The sequence below is a fragment of the Leptodactylus fuscus genome, chromosome 8 (genome assembly GCF_031893055.1).
Source record: "Leptodactylus fuscus isolate aLepFus1 chromosome 8, aLepFus1.hap2, whole genome shotgun sequence".
Taxonomy (NCBI): Eukaryota; Metazoa; Chordata; class Amphibia; order Anura; family Leptodactylidae; genus Leptodactylus; species Leptodactylus fuscus.
The window spans coordinates 10,338,326-10,364,359 of NC_134272.1; the positions used below are offsets into that span (position 1 = coordinate 10,338,326).

The 26,034-nt window shown below is 44.8% G+C and overlaps 1 protein-coding gene across 1 annotated transcript; it reads left to right on the forward strand.

The window, feature by feature from the left end:
- Positions 1-7,685: 7,685 nt before the first annotated feature.
- Positions 7,686-21,319, forward strand: CCNF (cyclin F). The gene is made up of 17 exons (XM_075285964.1): positions 7,686-7,792; positions 12,125-12,279; positions 12,363-12,469; positions 12,792-12,859; positions 13,324-13,538; positions 14,029-14,082; positions 14,210-14,314; positions 14,453-14,530; positions 14,669-14,817; positions 16,056-16,220; positions 16,305-16,428; positions 16,893-17,073; positions 17,809-17,896; positions 18,084-18,183; positions 19,211-19,341; positions 19,978-20,150; positions 20,940-21,319. Exons 1-17 carry the CDS (start codon positions 7,780-7,782, stop codon positions 21,305-21,307), a joined length of 2,274 nt encoding a protein of 757 aa, XP_075142065.1. The 5' UTR covers positions 7,686-7,779; the 3' UTR covers positions 21,308-21,319.
- Positions 21,320-26,034: the final 4,715 nt, after the last annotated feature.

Genomic DNA, 26,034 nt, shown 5'->3' on the forward strand with positions numbered 1-26,034 from the left:
AGAAGGAAGAAAAGGAATATAGAAGTGGAAACCTCTCCAGAAGACCCGGAGAAGGTGCAAACAAAAAACAAACAAACAATACTCACCTATCCCTGGTGCTCTGGTGTCCCCGTCCAATCCAGGGGTGCCCTGGTGCTTCTTCCGGGGTCACATACAGTTAGGACTAAGACCAGAAGACCCTGAGAGCAGCAAGACCAGAGTATCAGTGACGGGGTAGTAAGGTTTTTTTTGGGTTTTTTTCTACATCTTCCGTAGGGTTGAGCCGATCTGGACTTTTCAGGATCGGTTTTAAAATCCGATTTCCGATCATTTTTCATTCGAACCCAATCTCAATCCCAATTCCGATCCCAATGCAAGTCAATGGGATTTTTTTACTAATCGGAGATTGGATTTTAAAAGCAATCCTATTCACTATACAGCATGGAATCTAACAATAGAACGCTTTCATTGTTAGACTCCACGCTGTGTAGTGATTTTTTTTATCCTCTGGCTACTTAGTCCCCCCTGGTGTCCACTTACCTGCAGAGATGGCTGGTTCGGTGCCCGGTGTTCTCGTTCATCTTCGCCTCGCTGCCCCCCTGCCTCCCAGGTTAGGAGAGTGTGGGCGGGTACTGGGAGGGGAGACGTCACGTCTCCCCTCCCAGTACCCGCCCACACTCTCCTAAGCCATAAGCCCCGCCTTCTTCCTAGCTCTTTAACACTAACCTGGGAGGAGAGGGCAGCGAGGCGAAGAGCGAGAACACCGGGCAGTGGACCAGCCATCTCTGCAGGTAAGTAGCTACTAGAGATGTTAGCTAGTCTCCCATTAGAATGAATGGACACAGCCGGCGCGCAGGGGGTTAAGGCTGTGTGCCGGCTTCTTCCATTCATTCCTATGGAACCGCAGCGGAGCCTTCACACTGAGTATACACTCCGCTCAGAAAGAGCGGAGCGTATACTCAATGTGAAGGCTAACATTGTTAGCTTTTCCCACAATGCTTGAGCAGTAGCAAAGCATTGTGGGAAATAATCACCGATCTCGATCTCACCTAAAAAGATCGTGTTCGGAATTCCGTTCGCGATCGTGAAATTTTCTCAATCTCCGATCGGAATCCCATCTTTTCCAAACATGATCGCTTGACCCTAATCTTCCGGCCTCTTTGCACAAAACTGTAAAACCTGGAAACCCCTCTTAAGAGTTTTACATTTTGTAATAATTTTGCCACCTCTCCAGTAGTCCATGCACCAGAAACTGAACTAGGTAGCCAGGAACACAAATAATATCTTACAGTGTATTTATATCAAACAGCCAGAATATATACATTGATAAATATCCGCTATGAAACACAGAGAATGGAGCAGGAAGCAGACAGCGCTGTTCTCTGTGTAGTGGCGGAACTGAGTCACTGCAGCTTAGGTCCTGTTCTAATGAATCAAAGCTGATCTTCAGTATCTGGCCTTTACACAGACAATAGAGCTGTCTGGTTTAATACAGATGCCATTGAAGTCAATAAATCTCCTTCCACTATGATCCTTTTATCCTCCTGCAGGTAAATACAGTGAATCAGTGCCAAGAAGCAGGTGAAGAAGATCAGCACCTGCCCCCCCCCCCCCCCCCTCATGGGCCCCATAGCATAGCACTTGCTTACACATGGCAAAAAAATCAATTACATAACATGAGAAAAAGTTTAAAAAATTATCAACATAATAACCAAAAAAATTAATTTTTTTACATAAAAATAGGTTGCACGTAGTTACGGTAAGTTTTTAAAAATTAAAATACCCATGTATAGTATCGCCACAATTGTAACAACCTGAACAGTAAAGATACAATGATAGTTAAATACACATGTTGAGGTTTGGTTGCTTTTTTTTTGTTGTTGCAGATTTGTGAGTCAAAATCAGGAGCAGATTCAATGGGAAATATAATAGAAAAGCTTACGGTATACTTGTCTGTTCTGCTCAGTTTTATTTGGCATGACTTTGGTCCCAATGTGAGTTGTAAATAACTGATATATCTATATATCTATACTAGCATTACCCGCAACTTCGTCCGCGGCCCCCCACCCCCTGCGTGCCCCACCTGCAGTAACGCCTGGGCCCCCCCGCCTTTGCCTTGTGGCCGCAGTGAGCCCTTCCAACCCGGCAGGTGCGGCTCTCAGATGCCGTCATGCACGCCAGCATTTTCTTCCTGTGAGCGGGTGCATGCCAGCTTGTGGGTCTATAGCTCCGCCCATGCAGTTCCTGGGCCAATCGAAGCCCCGCGCATGACGTGGTGATGTCAGCTCAGGTCCTTCAGCCCTGTTTGTTCCGACCGAAAGTCACTGCTGCTAGTGCAGCTGTCTGCAAAATGTGGGGTGAGGCGGTGGCAATCTATGCCGGCTCCACGCTGCCGGCCAGCATGGCGTTGTCGCTCTGAGGCGGGAGCAGCTCATTTTCTCGGGTGGAGACTTTCTCAGTGGTGCCGCCCATGCAAGCCCACCAACGTATCAGGCCGCTTGGCTTCCCTTGCGGCCTGCTCCCAGACTGCAGCCAAGCAATCGGAGCCCCGCTGAAAGACCTGTGAAGACGTCATCTCAGGTCCTGCAGTGGAGCCAGAGAGCACTTTTGTTGGTTGCGGCTGGGATTCCGGGTGAGTGTGGGACCTAAAAAGTAGCCTATGTCTCCTTCCTAGTGAATATCTAGGTCTGTGGCAAATTTCATGCTAATCCGTTCACCCATTTTTGCGTGATTGAGGAACAAACATCCAAACACACAAACTTTCCCATTTAGGATTAGTAGGATAGGAGATATATGTAGCAGAAGACAACAAAACACTATAAAATGTCATTGTAATCTGTTTCTCCAACGAGTTTTCATGGGTTTATTTTGTCTTCTGTGATAAGAAATGACTGCGGCGGATTGAACGCCAGTGAATAAAATGAGAGTAGGTGCCGGCACTAACCTTGCCCAAATGGAATATGAAAACTACATGTATTTTTAATGAGGAATGTAGAAAAAAAATAAGTGCATGCAGTTTATTACGTGTAATTGGTGGAATTACTGTCATTGATTTTTCTCTCTATTTTATTCCATTGCAGTCAAAGTAAACAGATCAAACACTGGGCGGCGCCTGCACTCTCCTCTCTGTGATCACCAGAGGACAACAATGAGCGGCCAAGTGCATTAACCACAAGAGGTCGCTGCGGAGTCCTGCTCTATGTGTCTATATTCACCTATTAATCTCCCCACATGTAGTCTTTATTCTGCAATGTGCGCCCAACCAGCTCTGCTCAGTAACAAGGTAGCTAAAGGGCGATGTCGGGGGTAATTACGAGCGAGCAAATCCACTTTAATCCTGAGAGTTTAATGCACAACTTGAGTTTCCTGAGAACACGTAGACTCACCTACCAATTACTATGGTTAAGTAATGAAGTGTTGCACCGAGAGGGTTTTCTTACAGGAGAGGCGGCTTTTCAACTGCTTATGCTTATAATGCAGGAACGTGATTAAAAATAAGTGGCAGGAAGGGTTAATTATATCCCACAACATGAAGAACGTTCATCCCGATGCTAATCTCTTGGGTCAAAATATCCCACGCAAGAGTGTAAGAAAATGGCGCGACCTCCAGTGACTGACTGCATTGGCCATAAGAACGGTGAACAGGATGCCACCACTTCTGGAAATCCATCCCTATCCAAATAGCAAGAGGAAAACTGTATGATCAATGGGGGTCTGATCACTTCCAGAAATCAGGGGGACAAGGGTCTGCAAGCACTTTAAGTAAATAGAAAAGTGTTGCACATGCTTGGCAGGCACTCCATTCACTTCTATGGGACTTCTAGGGTGACACAATCCCATAGAAATGGAAGGATTGATGGTCAAGCATGTGCGCAGACATGTCATTCATGTTATTATATGTGACCCCAATATTCCTAGTATATAAATAACACTGATCTGGTTTGGTATCATGTCATCCGTCTGCTTCGCTTTGTGTTCATAGCGTATTCCCTTATGTCTGACTTTTGATGGCTCCTGCACCTTGGATCACTACAGTGGGTTACAATGACAGCAGGGCTAGATGAATCACTGACTGTAAATTTCCAAGGCGTCTCGGTGTCTTTCATCCTCGCCTGCTGGGCTCACTGTCTGTTGTGAGGGAGATTACCTTATTTTGTATGCGCGGCCCTGTCTGTCTTCATTTTTGGAGAATGCATTGCGCCGGTGAGTCATCCAGCCTGAAGGAGATACAGGTCTTTGTAATAGACCCCCCTACAAGTGGGATATATAGACAGATTAGCGGATGTCGAATGGAGTTTAAGTGAAGGATTATTTTCATTCACATATTGGTCCAAGGGGGAAAAAAGCAAGAATTAAATCAAACACCTGAGTCTTGAAAGGAGTCAGAATTTTGGGATATGGTCACAGTGTAGACGACGTGTGGCCCTGATGAAGGTGCACTGTGCAAACATACTGTTATACTGAACTTGGCATGGTTTATAAATGATTATTAATGCCCACAGTAGAGTGAGTGACATTGGAGTAATTGTATGGTGGGGTGAACTGTAAGTGCCGAATACCAACCCCTTTACAAACCATATTGTTGCGTTTTGCATTGTTTATTACTGTGTTGTATTGTGATCTTTGGCAGCCTTATGTAACCCAATGTATTGTTTGCAATAGGAATGCTTGTCATAAAATGGTGCTGCAACATCGTAGACTGGACATGGAGCGCCTGCAACGCCACCAAGGGACTTCTTCATTACATGAAAGGTCAGGGCATGGTCAAGATGTGTGCAGAAAGCACGTGAAAGACAGTAAGACCCTATGCACATGGCGGAATCTAGTTTGAGAAATTTGGTCCATAGATCAACTAGATTTCCCAACCCAAACCCAGGCACAAGAACAGGAATCCTTGGATCATAATGATCTATTACAGAGCCACGAGGATGCAGGGACTCCTAGCACCATAGATCACCATGATACAACTAACCGATGCTCGTGCTGGATCCCACCATGTTCGTTTGGCCTAAGACCTGGTTAGAGGATGAGCAGAGGTCTTGGCCTCATCAGCCATCTATGAGAACTTTGGTGGGCCCCCATCATTCTTCAATTAATGACCCATCTAATTGATAAAGTCTGGGAGACCCCTTTAAGACCTAATGAGCACATAAAGCGTGTGCTGTGACTGAAGGTAGACAGGGGATGGGTCTAAAAGCTGACTGAACCCGCCGATACTGAGCCATACATCAGTGTCTGTAGTCATACAAAGAAGAACAGTTCTATGTATTGTTATCATGCATGCTTTCTGCACACAGCTGTGACTGCTCATGGTTATTCTGAAACATGGTTAGGCAACAAGCACGAGGGAATCCCAATTGTACATTGGCCGGATTTCCCGACCTGACCCAGCCAGGAGACCAAGACTCCTTGCATCAGAGTGATCTCTAATGTTGGGAGTCTATGTCTGCTCTTCACTGTCTGTACTATATACAGTGCAGGGCAATGAGGTTAGGCAAGGCATAGATCCCCAGGATTCAAGTAGTCCTGACCTCCTGACTGGATTCGTGCTAGGAAATCTGGACCAGACTTTTTGTTCCGGATTGCCTTGTGTGGATAGGACCTAACCAGTACACTTGTATATCACTGAAAGTGTAACCTCGAAGATTCCTATACCTCATTGTGAAAGAAAATAAGTGTATTTGACATTCCAGTGGGGCGTAGACCCCCGACAAGATCAGAACTAATAGTGGTTCTGCATGGAATGTCATGGCAACATGTGCAAGATCCATACACAGGTTTGGGCCCATTGTTAAAGGAGTTTTCCAGGAATAAAATAAGTTTCACATCAGCCAGGGTGAAGGGGAGTAGGAACGGAAGCGCTGCGGGAACTATTGTGATGTTTTACAGTCAGGACAAAGTGGATGGAAGATGGAATACTAGAGAATCCCATGGCCACTTTTTTTTTTATGTAGATTGTGAGTCCCATATAGGGATATATATATATATATATATATATATATCCCTATCACAATGTAAATTTTTCTTTTTTAGCAGTATGTCTTTGTAGAATGGGAGGAAATCCATGTAAACACAGGGAGAACATACAAACTCCTTGCAGATGTTGTTCCTGGCAGGACTTGAACCCAGGACTTCAGCACTACAAGGTTGCAGCGCTAACCACTGAGACACCGTGTTGCCCCAATCCCATGCCCACTTTCAGGTAAATACTGTGGTGCAGACACGCTGCAATTTCCAAAACCAATGTGGTTTTGGAAATTGAAGCATGTCAATTATCCCTATGGAGTGGTGGCAACATGGTGGATCAGTGGTTAGCACTGCAGCCTTGCAACACTGGAGTCCTGGGTTCAAATCCTGTCAGGAACAACATCTGCAAGGAGCTTGTATGTTCTCCCTGTGTTTGCATGGATTTCCTCCCATACCCCGAAGACCTACTGATAGGGAAAAATGTACATTATGAGCTCTATATGCATCACAATCCATATATATATATATATATATATATATATATATATCCCTGTGGAATCACTGGCAGTTTCCCCATAGGTATAATTGAAACAGAAAGTCTGCAGAAGAAACCTCTGTGAACTTTCTATGGGAAGAGCCACAATGCGTTGCTGCCGTGGATTTTGCTGTAGGACGCCCCGTGGAGCCTTAGCTTTAAAGGGGTTTCCAAACTCAATTCAATTTTTCCACAGGATTGTCCATCAGTATGTGATTGGTGGGTGTCAGCCCCCCTACAGATCAGCCGATGGTGCATTCAAGTAATAGGAGTTGACTACATGCACCGCTATGCAATGGATGGGGCTGCTGCATTGCTCCTATTGTTTGACTAGGTGCACTATTACAAGCACTGCCTGCCTAGTAGCAGCTTCTGACATCAGCTGATCGGTGCAGGAGCTCGGCCATGGACCCCACAGATCACATTATACGTTTTATCTCTTCCCCCTGATAGAGCAGAATTTGTAAAATAGCCGTCATCATAGCAACCTAGCCCCTGGCAGCGCCTCTAGGCCACTCAGTTTAAAGAGCCGACCCCGCCCCCCGCCCAATCAGAGACCCGGCGTGTTTCGAATTCTACAGGCGCCCAAGTGACTCTGCGCGTGCCAGCACATGCCGCGGACCTGAAGTAACCTCCGCGGCTTCCTGCTTCACTCTCATTGGCCACGTCTCCGTGACGTCACCAAGCCAATCCCATTCCTCGTCACCTCGGTTCAAAAAAAAATCAATCGCGCTGCGCTCTGGGACAGAAAGGCGGGGTTATTTGCGTCACGTGACGAGAAGCGCGTCTCTTACTGGTCAGTCACGAAAAGGGAAAGGAATCGGTGAGCGACATGATTAGTAAGGGCAAAGCGCGATAAGATGAAAACGGGCGACCTGTCAAGGAGCTGGCTATAAATAAAGCTTATTTTATGTCGGTTCTGATAAAAAAAAAAAGTGAAAACGAAATATTACAATATGGTATTACACGAGGGAACTTCTTGTTTCTATGGTAACAGACGTCAACGCTAATTGGTTGGATTTGATATGGATTACTGAAAACGTATTGGCTGCGGAGGAGTTGGGGGCGTGGTTATTAGTTTCCCTCTTCCCTTGTTATGTATGGGGAGGGCGGGGTCTAAATACACTAGTGGGCGGGGAAGTGTGTATGAGAAATGAATGGGAGTGGGCGTGGTTTTAGTAATGGGGGAAGCGCGGCCCTAGACTCGACCCGGCTGCTAAACCGCACTGAGGTCTGACTGCTCTGCCAAGCGGCTGCCCCGACCCCAGCTCGGCCATCTACCTCATTCACCTGCCGGAATGAAAGGAGGCGGTAAGTGTCTCTGCTAGTCAGGCCTTACCGGTTTCTTAAAGGAGCGTTACTTATGGACCATCCCTTTAATTGTGCCATGCTATAGGATAGGCAACCTGTTGCTTTTCTGCTGCTGTGGAACTACAAGTCCCAGCCTGTCAGCCCTGATCTGTCTGCCAAATCCTTCATGTCAGTTGCTCCCTAGCAGATGTGGAGCAACAGGTTCCCAAGTCCAGCAGATTGTCATGGCCGGGGCTGCGGCTTTAAGGAAAGTTACCCCTAATTATATAAGAAAAACTAGGGATCTGCAAACGTCACAGGGATCTACTGGGAATCCACCAGCACCGTACACAACAGATGACCAATACCTGGTCACCTTCACCGCCAGGGATCCATCGGAATGTCCAAGTAATCTTACTAAATCCAGCGATCTAATATCTAGTGACCGGTTTAGTAGCCTGGACAGGGTCATGATCCTTCCAGTAACTTTACACCCCAGTCTGGGCTGGATTTTGGGGTGTAAGTAGTGGCCGGTCCCTGCCGGGCTGCCGGTGATCTGCTACTTCCTGCTCAATGGATTTTTAAATCTCCCTCCAAAGTTAGTTGAGAGTTAGGAGGAGGAGGGGCAGCGCCCCCCCAGTGTGGGAAATGCCTGCAGTCATCCTACCACTCCATACAGCAGAGTTCTCACTACACTGATCACAATGTAGCAGTTTTGTGTTGGGCTTTATGTAGCGCTTTATATATTGTATCAATTTGTTACATTTTATTGTGTTCTGATCAAGGGCAGCCGGAGGGGTCTAGATGGCCCCTAAATAAAGTTGTTGTCCGGCCGAAGTCTTATGGGCCTTGTAATGAAATATTTAATGTCCTTGTGTAGTTTATCATAGTCTATTGGTGTATATGTATGTGTGTGTTATATAGGTCTAAAATACATGTAATATACCTGTGTGTGTGTGTGTACCATATGTATTTGTTGTGTAATAATTATATATGTGTATGTGCAGTGGTATAAGTTGAGGCTATGTAAGTAAACCAAATGAATGTGTGTATATATAATATGAGAGAGATAAATATATATATATATGTGTGCGCGCATATATATATATATATATATATATATATATATATATGTATATTCAAGAGAGATCAATGTAAACAGAATATATATATATATATGTGTGTATACACTACACATAGCCTAGTATATACAGTACCATACAATATATATATATATACACACCCCAGAGAATTCTATAAATGTCTGCCCAGTACCGCTGAGCCATGTAGATGTTGTATATTAGATTATATAATAGATCTCCATATAATAATATTTGTCTCTGTATTGATTGCTTTATTAATATTGTCTCATTTGAAGACCATAACTCAATACAAACCCCTCCGCCCAATCCTATATACTGGTGCAGAGCTTCATCAGATTGTCTTCCAGTAATGTGCATTGTCTCGGTGTGTTTAGGCCGGGCCCTGTCATTGGAGCTGACTTTACCCCCAATGGGTTGTCAGTGTCGGTGCTGCCGGACGGGCGGGTGAGGGTTTTGAAAAACAACTTCCAGTAGTCATGTCTGTAGGGGGAGGGAGCTCTCATCGATCAGGGCTGATTTCCTGCAAGGGTTAAGACTAGGCTGTGTTTCCTCTAATCTGTATTAATGGCACCCAGTTTTATTATTTTAGCTTCGTTACCTCTAATAAGGACTAAGGGCTACACAGTGACATTTGCTGTGCGATTTTAATACAAGTGTCTGCGATTGGTTGTATATTGAAAAAAATTAACTTTATACAGCTGCACAAATACTCAAGAATGAAAATATCTGCAAAAATCTGGACTGTAAGCAAATTAAAGCAAAGATTATGAGGGAAGCAATTGTAGTCACACTATGATGTCACTTGCGACTTTGACATGAGACATAAGGTTGATGGATTACCTTTTTGTAAAGTGACAAATGTTCCTGTCTAGTCCTAGCCTAAGGGATACAATGTATGTCACCCATTGCTGCATCCTCGGCTTCTGCTTTGCTGAGTTATTTGCTTTTCAGGGTTCCAAAAAAAGCTGTTTTTGAGTTGATGCACCAGTAGCAGACTACACAGATACATGCTTGTTGAAAGTAAGAGGAGATGTATCAAAACTGGTGCAAAAGTGGAGCAGTTGCCTATGGATACCATTCCGGACACACAACGGTAAAAACTATGGTTGTGTGTATGGACCCATAGCAATAAATGTGACCGTATGGTCGTGTGTATGAGGCCAAGTCGTGTTTGCAGCACTAGGTTGACTCCATTTACTTTTGTGAAGGTGTCATAGGTCAACACCGCAATCTTTGGTCACACGACTGGGGGTACAGGCTCAGTCGCCATACAGGTTTCCCTGACTTTATACTCCTTCCATGTACTCCTCCCAATGTCTTTAGTCACACATACAGAGAGTGCTTGGCCGCCATATTTTAAGACTCTCTCCTATATCTTAGCAGGGGGCATTCTGTATAAATCAGTGCGGGTTTTCCTATTAGGTAAAAGTCAGCTCACTAAAAATTCTGATCCTTCTGATGGTCATGTGACCAATCCGTGCATTACCAGAACCAGCCCGGTCACTTTTTTTTTTTTTTTTTGGTAATCTCAAACCTTTTATTGTCTAAGAGGAAGTTCTATGAGGGATTTCCCTACGTCCTACATATAATGTGTCTTACATGGTCATATTGAAACCTGCTATAAGATTTTCCATATAACTGACAACATATGGCCGTACAATAGATGCTGCTTTCACTGTCAGCGACCAGCTGCCTTCTGCTGCAAAGATCTCCAGCTGTTGCAAAACTACAACTCCCAGCATGGCATGTGTTTGCCCTGGTTTGGAGACCATTGCTCAGCTGCTGCCCCTCTACAACACTGACCAGATGAGGACTGAATGTGACAATGTCTTACAGCAATGGATATTAAAATTTTAGCAAAACTGCATATATAACATTTCTTGTGCAGAGTGTCAACACTGGCCCTTCACTGACAGCAAGTGGAGATCTTGTGGATGAGACACAAAGCGATAAAACGTATCAAGATTTTGTAATGTACGCACACACAAGGCAAAAAAAAATAAATTCCATAATGCCGGGGTTCACTGCATGCCCGAACAAGCAGAAAATGCTGCCAATAAAATGTCCAAGAAACTGGTCGATGTCACGGCATTGTATGGAGGCAATGAGCGCTAATGTGCGGTGACAGGAAGGGTCAAGTTATGGGGTGGCTGAAAGATTTCTGCTCATGGCTTCAAATTACAATGGAGGGAAAAGGACAGAGGGTGAGCTGAGGAATGTTATAGCGTATGTTTTATGTAAAGGGAGTCTGTCATCAGAAGCGAGCCCTGCAGATAGATAGGTTACTGTCACCAGAACCAGCATATCACCCCAGCCCTGCAGATAGATAGGTTACTGTCACCAGAACCAGCATATCACCCCAGCCCTGCAGATAGATAGGTTACTGTCGCCAGACCCAGCATATCACCCCAGCCCTGCAGATAGATAGGTTACTGTCGCCAGACCCAGCATATCACCCCAGCCCTGCAGATAGATAGGTTACTGTCGCCAGAACCAGCATATCACCCCAGCCCTGCAGATAGATAGGTTAGTGTCACCAGAACCAGTATATCACCCCAGCCCTGCAGATAGATAGGTTACTGTCACCAGAACCAGCATATCACCCCAGCCCTGCAGATAGATAGGTTACTGTCACCAGAACCAGCATATCACCCCAGCCCTGCAGATAGATAGGTTACTGTCACCAGAACCAGCATATCACCCCAGCCCTGCAGATAGATAGGTTACTGTCACCAGAACCAGCATATCACCCCAGCCCTGCAGATAGATAGGTTACTGTCACCAGAACACTGCTACTTCTGTTGCTGGGATGTTGCTGTTTTTGATGATTTGCAAATGAGGAGTCTTTGGAGCAATGAGGCCATTGTCCTTCCTCCAAAGAGCTCATTCCTATATCGAAAACATCAATATCTCTGCAACTGAGGTGCCGAGTCACAAGGGGTATATTGGTTAGCATCACCTGTCTATATGCCGGGCTCTTTCTGACGAGTCTCCCTTTAAGATGTAACACAAGGCCCATTTATACTAGATGGTCTTAGGTTAGGATTATATTCACTTTCCTACTGGGGAAACTGTCCACATTTCTTCTTTCCTGTATACTGTAGTGTCTATAGGAGTTTAGAGATGACCATATAAACTATGGCACGCAAAATCCTCTATACTGTCAATATGCTGTATATATAAGGAGCACTGTATAATATGGCAGCCATTTATAGGTCCTGGCTCATTCTACTTTTCTTCTTCTTTACAGTACTGCATTGCCGCTGCTCCAAATGTTTTGCAGCCCCTCCCAAACGGCGAGTGAAACGCCGTCCACGGCTCCTGACGCTTCTCGGCCTCCCGGAGGATGTTCTTCTCTATATCCTGGAGTGCCTCCCTGCTGTGGACATACAATCCATGCGACATGTAAGGCTTTATGATATGATGTCTCTCAATTCCTTCCTTGTCTATCACGGTGGGGTGTAACGTACTTGCTGTCTCTGTTCCAGGTTCATTCTCATCTGAGGACCTTGGTGGATACTCATAGTAGTGTTTGGGCCCGCGCGTGCTTCCAAGATGTCTGGCCTTCTCCGGAAAACCTTCATCTGTTTGAACGGTAAAAAACCCCAACTTTTTTAATGGTTGGGAAATTACTAATCTGGTTGCGCCAATTTTTAGCACATGATAGTTTGCTCCCAAAAATGTGCCACTTTGTCCATTGTCCAACCTGCTCTTTTTTGAGAAAAATGGGCCTCGGCCTGACAGATTTTGTACAACTCATGCCAAAAAACCTGAAATCTGCGGCCTTTCCTGACCGGCGTAGATTTCAATTTTGTTCCTTGCTTTATAACACCCTCATACTTGAGACATTACGTTTTTTTATTTTTGTCATTGGCTACTTTTCGGTGACGATCTTTACCTCTCCTTTACCACCTTAGGGCTGCAGAACGTGGAAATTTTGAAGCCTGCGTGAAGCTGGGAATCGCTTACTTGTACAATGAAGGCTGTAAGTTTTGGTTGTATTTTTTTTCAGACTTGATATTCTATTTTCGCTCACTAGGCCTCAGTCATGAAAATTGAAAGAAAAATCTAGTCGCGTTTCCGTAGGTATAATTGACATGCTGCGATTTGCAACACCACAGCGGTTTAGGAAATCGCGTCATGTCGTTTCCCGCGCTGTCACTACATTGTGACAGTAAAGCGCCGCAGGCCTCAGCCTTAATCCAGAATTATTGGGACCTATTATAATCTGGATTATCAGTAATTCTGGAATATCGGTTTGATAAAGATGATTGTTGGAATAGACATTGTATATCATCTGCATTTTGGGATATTACACGGTATATTATAGTCTGGATGACAGGATTTTCTAAATTTTCCCGTGTTAGGTATAAGGCGTTCTGTGGTGTTTTCCAATAAGCAGATCTCAGGTGTCTAATGATAATATTCATTTTACCCTTTTGCTTTCAGTGTCTATGTCTGACGACGGTCGCGCTGAAATTAACGGATTGAAAGCCTCGCGTTTCTTTAGTTTGACGGAAAGGCTGAACTCGGGAGCCGGCCCCTTTGTTTGGCTGTTTATTCGCCCGCCTTGGTCTACCTCAGGAAGCTGCTGTAAGGCCGTGGTGTTTGACAGCTTGAAGGAGGAATGCCGAGGGGACTCCAAGGAAGAGGGTGTAACAGGGGTGAGTATTGTCACTGTGTATCAGGAGCCATGTTGTGTAGCTTTATAGAACAGCTAAGGCTTTGTTCACATCTGTAAGAGACTTTGTCGCTGATTCTGCCAGAAATTGTCGGAGAGAACTCCAGCACCCCATTATAGTCTATGGGGCCCACAGGTAACAGTTATTTGAGCGGGCGGGCACTGTTTCGTTTTTTGTCCAACAACATATACGCATGACGGAGAGCGCAGCCTAAGACTAGAGGTTCATAGCAACTTCTGGTCACACGTGGCTAGCGGTAAAATTGCGCCATTACATGGACGTGACCTCAGATTATCACCATAGAACAAAACTTTACAACCATCTAAAAAATTTCAGCGTGATTTGGATTTTTTACGATTGTTGGCAGGGTCTGTGTATTTTGCAATGAGCCTGATCTCGTAGATGCCATAACTGTGAATTTTTTTTGTTTTTTTATTAACTTTTTTGTTTTTTTTTTTTTTTTCCCGTTAAGACTCTTCGTGGATCTTTACAGTATTGTTTGGCGAAGGTGTTAAATTTGTTTGAGGTAAGTTGTGACTGACCGGTATTTTGGTTGCAAGGCCTAATAATAAAAGTTTATTACGCAGATCTTATATAAACCGTCGGCCGTGGTCCTTGTAGTAACCGCTTTCCCGATGTGATTTTTTTTGCAGGATGAGGGGAAGAAGAGGGAAGCTCTGGGATTGCTGGAAGCTTCGGCCTCTCATGGCTGCCTGCACAGTTCCTTTCTCTTATGGGAATCCAAGCATAAATCTGCTGTAAGTATAATTGGGTTTCTCCTGAAATTCTATTACCCTGTCTGTGTGTAAGGACACTGGCACCGTCTCGGGCAGCTCCAATGTTTGTGAGCTATATCCGCTGGTAATCTGAACATTTCATCTTGTTTTGTTTACCAGTTATCTGACCCTGGAAGATACCTACAGAGTCTGCGCCAGTTACGGGATTATGCGGCACGGGGATGCTGGGATGCACAAGTAAGGATACGGCTTGCGGAATAGGTTGCTTTACTACGTGTAGATTTTGCAGTATGTAGGATAGCGATCTGGCAAACCCAAACATTGATTGTCTGTCTGTCTTTTTTTTTTTTTTTTTTTTTTTTTTTTAATATATAGATTTCTCTGGCTAAATCCTGTGGGCAGAAAAGTCATTTTAGTCAGGAACGGGCAACGTGTGACCTTGTCACCCAAGTCTTTCAGTCATCTTTCTCCATCAACAAAGCTAGCATCTTCACCAAGCAAAAGGGAATGAACGACACTATGCGGTGAGTACTGGATAAGGACGCTTTTATGAAAATATTACTAACACCCCCCCCCCCCCCCCATTCATATCTGTGAATCTCGGACCACGTGGTCGCTGTTTTTACCGACATGAACATGCCAGGAGAGGAACTCCTAGCTGTGCAGTAAACTATAATACTAGGAGTCCTACCTCCCAGAGACATACTGTCCTCTAGTGATTATAATATAGGACTGAAGCAGGACTCCTAGCAGCATGGCTAACTATAATGCTAGGAGTTCCTCTTCTGGCATGAAGGTCAGACCAGTGAATTTAGTGACGACACAACCTTATTCTGTTGTTAGTATAGGTCATCAGTATTACATAGGTGGAGGCCTAAAACTCAGCATTCTCCTGATCAGATAATAGGAACCACCAGCAAATGTGTATGTGTAGCTGACCTACAGCAGTGAAAAAAAAATTGCTGGGTTGTTATTTAAACCTGGAGTAAAGCTGTGTGCATGTGAAGGCTAAGCGCCTGCAAACTTCTATTGGGTGATGAGGGACATGTGACCGTGTATGGCAATTGCAATATGAGTGATAGACAAGCAGGCTTTTATTGGCTAATGCAGGTAATTTTTGGGGAATACTGTATCTCAGGAACGGTACGTCCTAGAGAGCTGAAACCTGGTCTAAAACCTTCCTGGACACCTGATGTATCTGTGTGCCAAATTTGGCGAGAATTGATCCAGTTGTTTGGTCGCGCATAAAGAACAGACAGACAGAAACTGCGATCTTGGTATCACAGCTTTCATATGACACCAGAGACACTGTTGTAGGTGATATAAAAGCAGAAATACAATTTTTGCAAATCGCATCCACATCCTTTGGAAACTTCTACATCTGTACATAGTGGCAACACAAATGTGTGCCAACTTAGAACAACGCTGGAGAACTTTAGGGCCTGTGTTCTATGAAAAGGAAGCAAAATAGATTAATGTATATTACAAAAAAGATTTACCAAATATCCGCCCCTTACACAATAGTTTAAAAAAATGGTACTTAGACCTTTAAAGTATTTGTCCACCTTTTATTTGTATGTAGAGAAGGCAACTAATAAAATCTACAAACGATTTTTGTTAGTACAAGCGGTATTGTATTCCAGAGCTGAATTCATAATTCTGCTGTTAACTGTTAACTGACCAGGTTTCCCTGATGCATTATTAGATCACTGTCTCTTACCTTATGGACTTTTGCTTGAATGTCCTTTTGCGTTTCTCCCAGGTATATCCTAATAGACTGGTTGGTAGAAGTGGCTACGATGAAAGACTTCTCCAGTCTATGCTTGCACATGACTGTTGGTCTGGTGGATCGATACTTGAAGCTACGTAGTGTTCCTCGTGCACGTCTGCAGCTTGTGGGCATTGCTTGTATGGTGATCTGCACACGGTACGGACTCCTGGCACGCGTGGCTAATCGTTGCGATGGCTCTTATGTTATATAGTTCTATAACTGTCCTATCTCATTTCACAGATTTATCAGCAAAGAGATCCTGACTATTCGGGAAGCGGTATGGCTGACGGATAACACTTATAAATATGAGGATCTGGTACGGATGATGGGAGAGATCATATCTGCACTGGAAGGAAAAATTAGGGTAAGTTGGTTGTTGGGTTTACCTTACAATCTGGTCACAATTACAATTGGTCTTGGCGCTCCTGCTCGCTCTTGTGCTCGCTTTAGCTCTTCTATATAGTTGGACTGAAGTCATTGGAGGAGAACTGTCATGCCTTGAACGCCAGTTTTCTGGTGGACAAGGCATGAAAAAAATTTTGCAAACTTTTGTGCAAAAATTTTTGACTTTTTCTTCTTCTTTTTTATACCGCCCTCGCCATTCTAGTCGAAATCTGTCACGGGTTCAGGGGCAGAATTGGCTCCCAAATCCATGTCAGGTTCCTACGTGTGAACCTAGCCTTAGGTTCTTGTAGTTGTTCGTGCAGAAGCGAGATGATGACTGTTATATATCTCTGCTTACTGGGTCTTGCATAGATCAATGTCCCTTTGTTGTGTATTCCATGTGTGCATATAAAACATACAACCTCTGTCATTTACATTTTACAGATGCCCACAGTCATCGACTACACGGACGTCCTTTCTCACATCATCTCATTAGACAGAGACACCTTGCACCTTTGCAGCTACATTTCTGAGCTTTCCTTGCTGTATACAGAACTTTCAGTGTACTCTCCAGCTCAGCTAGCTGCTGGTGCTCTGCTACTGGCGAGGATCCTGCACAAACAAGGTGGGTTCATGGCTCTAAATGAATTGCTTGTGAGAAATTTCTACCAAATTTCCTTCAAATTTCACTTGAAGGAGGTTGCCAAGGCTTTATCACCTTTGTTTAGGTCACACACTTACAGATCAGCAGGCGTGCCGACACTTAGGACCTATGCAGAGCCGCTATTTGAAGCGATATTCTACTTCATGAGCCATGAAACATTGTGTTCATCGGTCACGTGGTCCGTTTACTTCTCTGCCCTATTGGGCTGAGCTGTGATACCGAGCATAGCCACTATACAATATATGGCGCTGTGCTTGGTTTTTATCATGAGAAAGCTGCAGTCTTGGATCAGTGGGGGTGCTGGGTGTCAAATCCTGCCAATCTTCAATTATTGACCCATCTTGGCTGCAATTATTAATTAATTACATCTCAGGAAACCCCTTTAAGAAAATGGTGAAATGCACAAAAATCTGTTTTCAGGAGAGAAAAACAAATCTATATCCCAGTATGAATCTACAATATGTTGGGTCCTGTGGCTAGTAAGCAATATCTGAATCTTGCAGTACCGCACTTCACCATTATTAATTGCAAATATTTTTCATAGACTACAATGCAATAGCGCCCCCAGCTGGAAGCGCTATGTATCTTACTGACGATATGTAGATTCCTGTGTGTCGGCATGTGTAGTATTTTACAATCTACAACATTGTATTCTGTGCATTTCTAACCCCATTGTATTTTTTTTTTAATCTACAGCACTTCCATGGCCGGCTCAGCTGGCGGAGCGTACGGGTTTTACCCTGGAACAATTAACCCCCTGTGTGCTGCACCTGCATAAGAAATGGTAAGCGTGCCATCTGAACATCTCCGGAGCGTGTTTGATATCTGAGGCGTGAGTCACTTCTTGGCTCGGGTCCCATACACTACACTAGCGAGGCTGATCTGTACAATGACTAATTCCCGGACTGCTGGGGATGAATACAAACCAGACATCGGTGACTGATGCTACTGTATAATTTTCGTTCTTGTAGTTTTCACGATGATGCACCAAAGGATTACCGGCAGGTGTCGCTGACGGCTGTGAAGCAACGTTTTCAGAATGACCTTTATGGCAACATTAGCGATGAGAAGGTAAGGAGAAGTTTTTGCAGCTTTATAGAAGACTTTCCTGTTTGCTGTTAAACCGCAGATGCAATCCACACAGCACGTGCCGTTTATGAGCTGTGCTTGGACGGTGTACGCAGCTCCTATGCAGACCTATGTGTCTCCATGGCAAAAGACTACAAAGAAACACCGTGTAGTCTGACCCTGCAGACCTGGTATTCCACAATTCTGAGAATAAGGAGTTTACAAACGTAAAGGGAAAATGTCACCCGTTTTCCGTTATTTAGCTTTCTCCTCTGCTCCATTAACATATATCGATACGGTATACAGCATAGTCATGGCCATAGGCAGAAATAGACTCAATGAGGACTATGGGAAAGTTTTCTAGGCATGCTCTGTTCAGGGAGGGGGGAGGAGATAAGTGGTGACATCATCTGTTGCCAGTGGGGGATGGGATGATGGGTTAGTGGTGTTGTCTATAGCAGTGTTATCTTTTATTGTAATCCTTTCTGTGATAGAAATCAGGTGACTGCTACAAAGAGAACCCCTATAGAATTTGGCAATTGGTAGTTGTTATTAGGCTTGGTGGGCAGGGTGAAAAATGCAGGACTTAGAACTTTAAACTTTAAAATTATGAATTATTATTATTTTAAATTAACATGAAAATATTAATTGCTTCTGACTTTACATGGCATATATATTGATCCCAGTTCTAAATGCACTGACTGGTCATTTTAGAGCCATTACATTAAATCCTTATGCCCGGTTCAGTTTTGGGTGATAAATCTATTACTTATGTAGGATTTTAAGGTTAGGGCTATCATCGTACACCATGAAGATCTTTGTAATCCTTGTCTATGGGATTGTATTGTGACCTTGCATGATCATGACGCGATAGTTGGAGGATATTGGATTGGCGCATGTGTGGATTGTAGCGGGTTGTGGCCCGGCTGACAGGCTGTGTGTTTAGCAGGTGTTGGATCACTGGCTGCTGGTCACTCTTCTGGGAGTGGGCGCCTGGCTCAGATAACAATCTGATTGCTGTTCTCAGCAGGTGATGGACTACGGCCAGCTGTGTGCGCTCCTCGGGGTCTCCCTCCAGGATATGGAAAGCCCTGCATCCTCCCCTAGTGTCGCAGACGTCCATCCCTTCCTGTGCTCACCTGCTGGGAACAAAACGAAAAGGTAACTATCGACCTCCTGTTCTCAACCATTGGTTAAATTCCAATATTATATGTGCAATGATGAGCAAAGAATTCCTAGGATTAGAACAACATGGCTGCTGTCTTCCAAAGACCGCATCGCATCTGTCAACTGGCTGCGTTTGGTATTGCATCTCCGTCCCATTCGCTTGGGAGCTGATCTGTATTAGACACAGTCATGGACAGAAGTGGCGCTGTTGCTGGTTTAAAATGCCTGACTTATCCTTTATGTAAGTCATCAATTGAAGATCAGAGAGGGCCCAACACCCAGGACCCCTTGCACATCACCTCATTGAAGCAGAGGGCGCTCCCTGAGTACTGTCTCTGCTCCTTCATGGGTCATGTGATGTCACATGCATTGTCAAGGTCCTATTTGCAGCTCAGTCCCATTTAAGTAAATGGGACTGAACAGCAATACCAAGCACAGCCGCAATACAATTTATGATGCAGTGCTTGGTTTTCTGTGAAGTCGTTCTCAACCAAACACTAGTTTCTCTTTAAACAGCCGACCCCCAATCTTCAAGGATAGATCATCAATTGATAATCCTTGAAAATCCCACTAATTCTGTGCATTAATTTGTGACCGTGCTCCAGTCTAACAATGAAACTGCTTTCACAGACGCAGAGAAGACGACTTACAAGAAGACCGGGGCAGCTTTGTGACCACTCCCATTGCTGAGCTGTCCAATCAAGAGGAAGCGCTGCTCGGCGACTTCTTGGACTGGAGTCTTGATTCTTCTTGTTCAGGCTACGAAGGTGACCGGGAGAGTGAAGGAGAGCGAGAAGGAGATGGTAAGTGCTCTAGATATTCCTGTTGGAATAGGGGTCCTAGGAGAGAGAATTGGGGCCCTGTTTCAGTGGTCTGGAGGTTGCACATCTATGGCACTGGCTGAGATAGCAGAGCCTTGCACTTGGCTGTCTTTGCCTCTCCCATAGACTTGGAATGAAGTGCGGCCAGCGTGATTGTTGCTCCATTCCAATGTGTGACTTGGAGCCCTTATTCTTGTGGTCAGTGGCACATTAAAGGGATTCTATCACTTTTTAATATTAACACGCAGGACTAGCCTTAAGAAAGGCTATTCTTCTCCTACCTTTAGAAGTGTTCCCCGTGCCACCGTTCCGGTGATGTTCCCGATTTTCTGTGGTATGCAAATTATTTTTCTCACAGCACTGGGGGCGTTCCCCAGCGTTCAAACAGTAATGGTGGGTGTCCTCAGTGCTGCGAGAAAACTCTCCAACGCCGGCTTCTGTCTTCTTCCGGAATGGGACTCTCCCTACGTCTTCTTCCAGCGCTGGTCTTCAAAATCCCAAGCATGCACAGGCAGAGCCGATTGTGCATGTCTGCGGCCATTTTCTTATGGCCGCTTACACAGTATGCTCGTGTAAGTGGCCACAAGAAAATGGCTGTAAATCTCGTACGATACGCCATTCCTAATACATTTGCCTGCTGTCTTCTTTATTCATATGCTCTATGTAGAACAGGGGTTGGCAACCTTCTTTGTATGCTGTGACGATCATATCCCATGCAATAGCTGTATGTAATGTGTTTCGTAACATTGTGTCCCCTCTTCCTTCCTGTAGTCACTGCACCCAGTGGAATTGTGGATCTCTCCCTCCTCCAAGCAGACCACACGCACTGCCTGGACTCCAGCGATGAGGACCTGACTAACGTCCTTCCGCAGCCAACAACAAAACCAATCCTCACTATCCCTTCTGTGAAGATGGGTGCAGAAAACAGCTCGGGCTACTCCTCAGTAAGTAGTGCGGGGAGCCCGACCTCCTCTCCTAATGGTCCTCCCTGCACCCCCACCCCAGGACTGTCCAGCAGCAAACTGCTTCCTATCCCTTTTCCCCAGCCAAGTCCATCAAATTTCAAAGCTGTCCGAAGACAAGTGAAAAGGAAAAACCAAGCACAGCACAGCGATGATAATGTGACTGACGCCCTGTAAATAGCCCTCTCACCCCTGTACAAAGAAATATATATATATTTTTGGCATTTAAGAGAAACGTTGTTGTGGTGTTTTTTCTGTGTCTACACATTTCCACGGGATGGCACAGTCTATGCCAAATACTATTTCAGGTCAGGTTTATAGGATGTCAATAAAAGGTGTTGTCCATGGTTGGGGAAAACTTGATTGGTAGCCAGAAACAGGTCCATTGTCGGGAATAAGGCTGAGCTGCAATACCACAGACATCCTGTGGACAGGAGTGGCGCTATTTACTACAGAAAACAGTTTGTGTGTGTATATGTGTGTTTTGCCGCAGGCAGAGCTGAATGCACATGTCGGTGGCTATTTTTTTGTGGCCGCTTAGGCAAACGTGTGCAATACGCTCTGTACTCCGTTGAACAACAGGAGCGTACTGCGCATGCTCGCGTAAGCGGCCACAAAAAAAGTTTTTAATGGTAGAATCCCGGTACTCTGCAAAATGCAACCCCTCCACCTACACCCCCTCCCGGTCTGGTCAAGCTTAGGATGTCTAATAATTTGGGTAATGTTTGCTGACCGCTCTAATATGTTTATGGCTGTCAGTTGTCTAAAGTACATAAACATGACCTCTGAACCCTCCTCTGACTAGAGTTTAGATTTGAAATTTTTATGACTTGTAAAAGTAGGATTACGCCTCAAAGTCCAGATCCCTTGTAAAACAGGGGCCTCACATTGGGAGAAAGGTGTTTTTTAATTGATGGGGGGGGGGTTGACTGAAGAGGAATGGGAAATGTTTAGGAATCTTCTTCCACTTCTCCCTTCTGCTAAATCCACCTCTGATTTTGGCTCAAAAAAACGCAGCAAAATCTGCAACAAGGAACGCTTCGACGTGGAGCCTGAGCCTAAAGGTCTCTACAAGGACACAAGTATACAGGTATATACAAGCATCGGTGTGATGGCTTGTAGGTCTGCACATACAGATTGGGGTAGGGGGGATATTTGCAGCAACCGTACCTCTCCGGATACTGTCCAGTCACTGTAGGTTGTCCGGGGAGTTGAGATCTAAGTTGCTGTCTGTAAGATTTCTTTGTGATACCCAGAGAACACTGATCTCACCGGTGACTAATTCCTTGAATCTTTATAGCGGTGTTTTCCTAGGATATCTGCCTTCATGACGTCACTCCTTGGGCTATGTGCTGATCATGTGGACTCTTTCTGCCTGAGCCTCCATCATTCTATTAACCCTTAAGTACTATCATGGTGTCTCATAATGATATCCGTGTGACAGACACCACTATAGTACTTAAGGGTTAATCATGTGACCAAACATTCCCTAACTTAATGCTGTATAGGAATGATTGTGTTACACACCAGCCATAAAAGATAGTGGGGGGGGGGGGGGGAATGATGCTACAAAGTAAATCCTCATGCACATGAGCGAGTGCAGGCCAAGATGGTTCCAATTTTTTATGTAAGGTACTTGGATGATATCTGAATGTCTTCCAAGTTACATTGATTTCAATAGATATTCTATTCCTTCTCAATCCGTTTATACAGAGCTGGATAAGATGCGCTCCATAATCCTCCGAACACCCAGGGACCCTGGGACTGCACACTCGGTCATGTGCATGAGACTTAAGAATGCTGTCAGAAGTAGAAGGGTTAAGTTTATTTTTGTCAATTGTAAATCCCATCAATATTTGGGGTGACCTTTGCCCTTTGGAGCGTCCTTTATAAATAAATAAATAAAAAAATTATTATTGGGTCCTTCAGGATGGGAAAAATAGACAAAAATAGGACATTTTATAGGGCCTGAGAACTGCTTTTTGCTTCCAGAGCTCCTGGGATTGTATTTTGGATTAACTTGCACCTAAACCTGAATTTTCAAGACTTTAAAGAGGACCTTTCATGGTTTGGGGCACAGGCAGTTCTATATACTGCTGGAAAGCCAACAGCGCACTGTCTGCTTTCCTGATCTGCGCCCTGGGTGAAGCGCTAGCGGTCCCGGTACCGTAGCTCTTTACAGTCAGAAGGGCGTTCCTCACAGTCAGGTACGTCCTTCTCCACAGCAGCGCCTATTGCGCTGTACAGTGTGAGCGGGGAGGAATGCCCCCTCCCCTCCTGATAATACTCGTCTATGGACGAGCACTGTGAGCAGAGGGAGGGGGCGTTCCTCCCCGCTCACACTGTACAGCGCTATTGGCGCTGCTTGTACAGAAGGACGTTCCTGACAGACTGTCAGGAACGCCCTTCTGACTGTGAAGAGCTACGGTACCGGCACTGACAGCTCTTCACCCAGGCACAGATTGTGAAAGCCAACAGTGCGCTGAATTCAGCAGTATATACTGTAGAACTGCCTGTGCCCCAAACCATGAAAGGTCCTCTTTAAATGAATCTATCACTAGATAAAAGTTTTACAAGACAGATTTACCAGGACTTTTTCTTTAGGTGTTTTTCTAGTATTTTTGCAATGCTCTAGGCTCGCCGCCAGCTCCTGGATTATGAGCTAACATCTTTTTACGAGATGAGAAATCCATCTGCCCACTCCTTGGAAAGGAATCTTAGGACAGAGGTGACTCACCGTAAAGGAAGATTAACTCTTATCTCAGGGGTCCAAAAGCTCAGAAAAACAGAAGCGTAATCTCCGCACTGCGGGATGTGATCTTAAAATGGGGAAGTTTACACCTTGTTTCATCTTCCTGAGAAATAAATACCGTAAATTTGGTTCTCTGTCTTGTCCCATCTGTTGCCGTTTTTTTTTTTTTCTTACAAATCCAGTGATTGTGTCTACTTAGAGAGAATTAACTCCCCGCCTGCACTCACGCAGAACTGCAGGGGCAGACATGAAAGACCCAGATGCTGCAAACATGGATCACGCACATGTTGGTTTGCTGCAGGATGTTGGCCACACCAGACCCATTCATGGCGAAGAAAATGGCCGAAGCTTTCAGCCACGATTCCCAGGAGACTGGCCTTTCCTTTCCACATAGGTCTGGGTCCCGCACGTGGTACCTGCAGTTATCAGCCATTTATAGGATGTCATGAATGTTCTAACGTTGTATCACTTTAAGGCCGGGGACATGTTACATACTTGCAGTGGGGTCAGCAAAGTCTCTGGGAGCTGACATACTGCAAAGTGCAGAACCAGTGTAGTGGATGGGATTGACATATTTACACACCGCAGAAACAAACCTTCTAGAAGCCTGTGATTGTGGGGGTCAGTCTTATGTGTCTTGGTAAGGAGTTCCAGAGTACGGGGGATGCACGGTAGAAATCTTGTAGACAGTTGTATGAGGAACAGATGAGAGCAGAGCGGAGTAGGAGGTCTTTGGAGGATCTGAGGTTACGTGTGGGCAGGTAGCGAGAGATTAGTTCAGAGATATATGGTGGGGACAGGTTGTGGATTAAGCGAGCAGCGGCACAGTGTAAGATGGACTGGAGGGGGGTGAGAGTATTTGCAGGGAGGCCATGGAGAAGGGTGTTACAGTAATCTAAGTGAGAGATAATGAAGGCCTGGTCTAGAAGTAGTTTGTAGCTTCAGGGGTGAGGAAGGAGCGAATTCGATGGATATTTTTAAGGTGTTGAGACTTTGTATGTGCAAATGAATGTACCATGAATGACCTAGTCCTAAAACAACCCTTTAGTCCAGGAACACGGAATGGGGACACTGGTAAATTTCATTCAAGGACACTAAGCAGCATGTTTCTCAGCTCCTGCAATAAAATACCCAAAATTGGGTACAAGTTGCTCTGTATCTGTAATGTTGGAAGACGCAGGTATAATTGACGTGCTGGGGGTTTAGAACCAGAGGTGCAAGTCACTTTGCGTTGTGGATTTCAGTCGTCGATTAGTTGATTGAAGGGGCAGATTGACTGTGATGTCATCAGTTACATGACTATTTCATAGGTAAGTCCTGTTTGGCCGGATGCTAGGAGTCTGACCCCACTTATCTGATACTGAGGATCTATTCTAAGGGCTGTGTTACACCTAGGAATCTGGGACTGATCTTGAGACTGATTCAGCTCTGGAATCAGCTGCCATTGTGCAGGAGGCCATTTTTTTTTTTTTTCTTGAAACAAAAATGTCCTGCTCCATCTTGCCACAGCTTCAAAGACAGACAAGGTTATAGGGTTTGTCGGGGAAAACAGGTTTTGTTTTTATTTTATGTGAGACTGATCCAGTGTCTCCGCGCGGTCCGATCCTGCTCCCTGCGGCACGTGGATGTCACTTGCCTACGACACTTGTGATATCCCAGTTCCTTTCTTTAGGCTGCCGATTGGCCTACGCTGAAGACTTCTACCGGAAGGAAACGCCAGAGCTGCAGGACGGGACGGCGGTGGGAGACACTGGACCGGTCCCACGTATAATAGACTGTTACCTTGGACAATCCCTATAATCTCATCCATACATTGTGGAATAAACAGCGGCAGAAAATCTGTTAAACACGTTACATCTATCTGCAGAATTGCTTTTTCCCTTTAGATTTAAATGGGGGGGGGGGAGTTAAAAAAAAAAACAAGAAGTAAAAAAAAAAAAAAAAAAAAAAAGGGGGGGGGGGGGTTGTTTTTTTTTTGGTTGTTTGTGAATCGCTTCATTTTACATTACCTGCAAAGTGAACGGGATTACGGCTAAAAAAACTGAGGAAAAAAAAAAAATCTGCGTAAAAGTTGAGTTTTGAAAAACTCGCACAAACGTCGGCGGTTTCCATAGAGATATAATAGGGGCAGAAGTCCGCAAAGGAAAACACG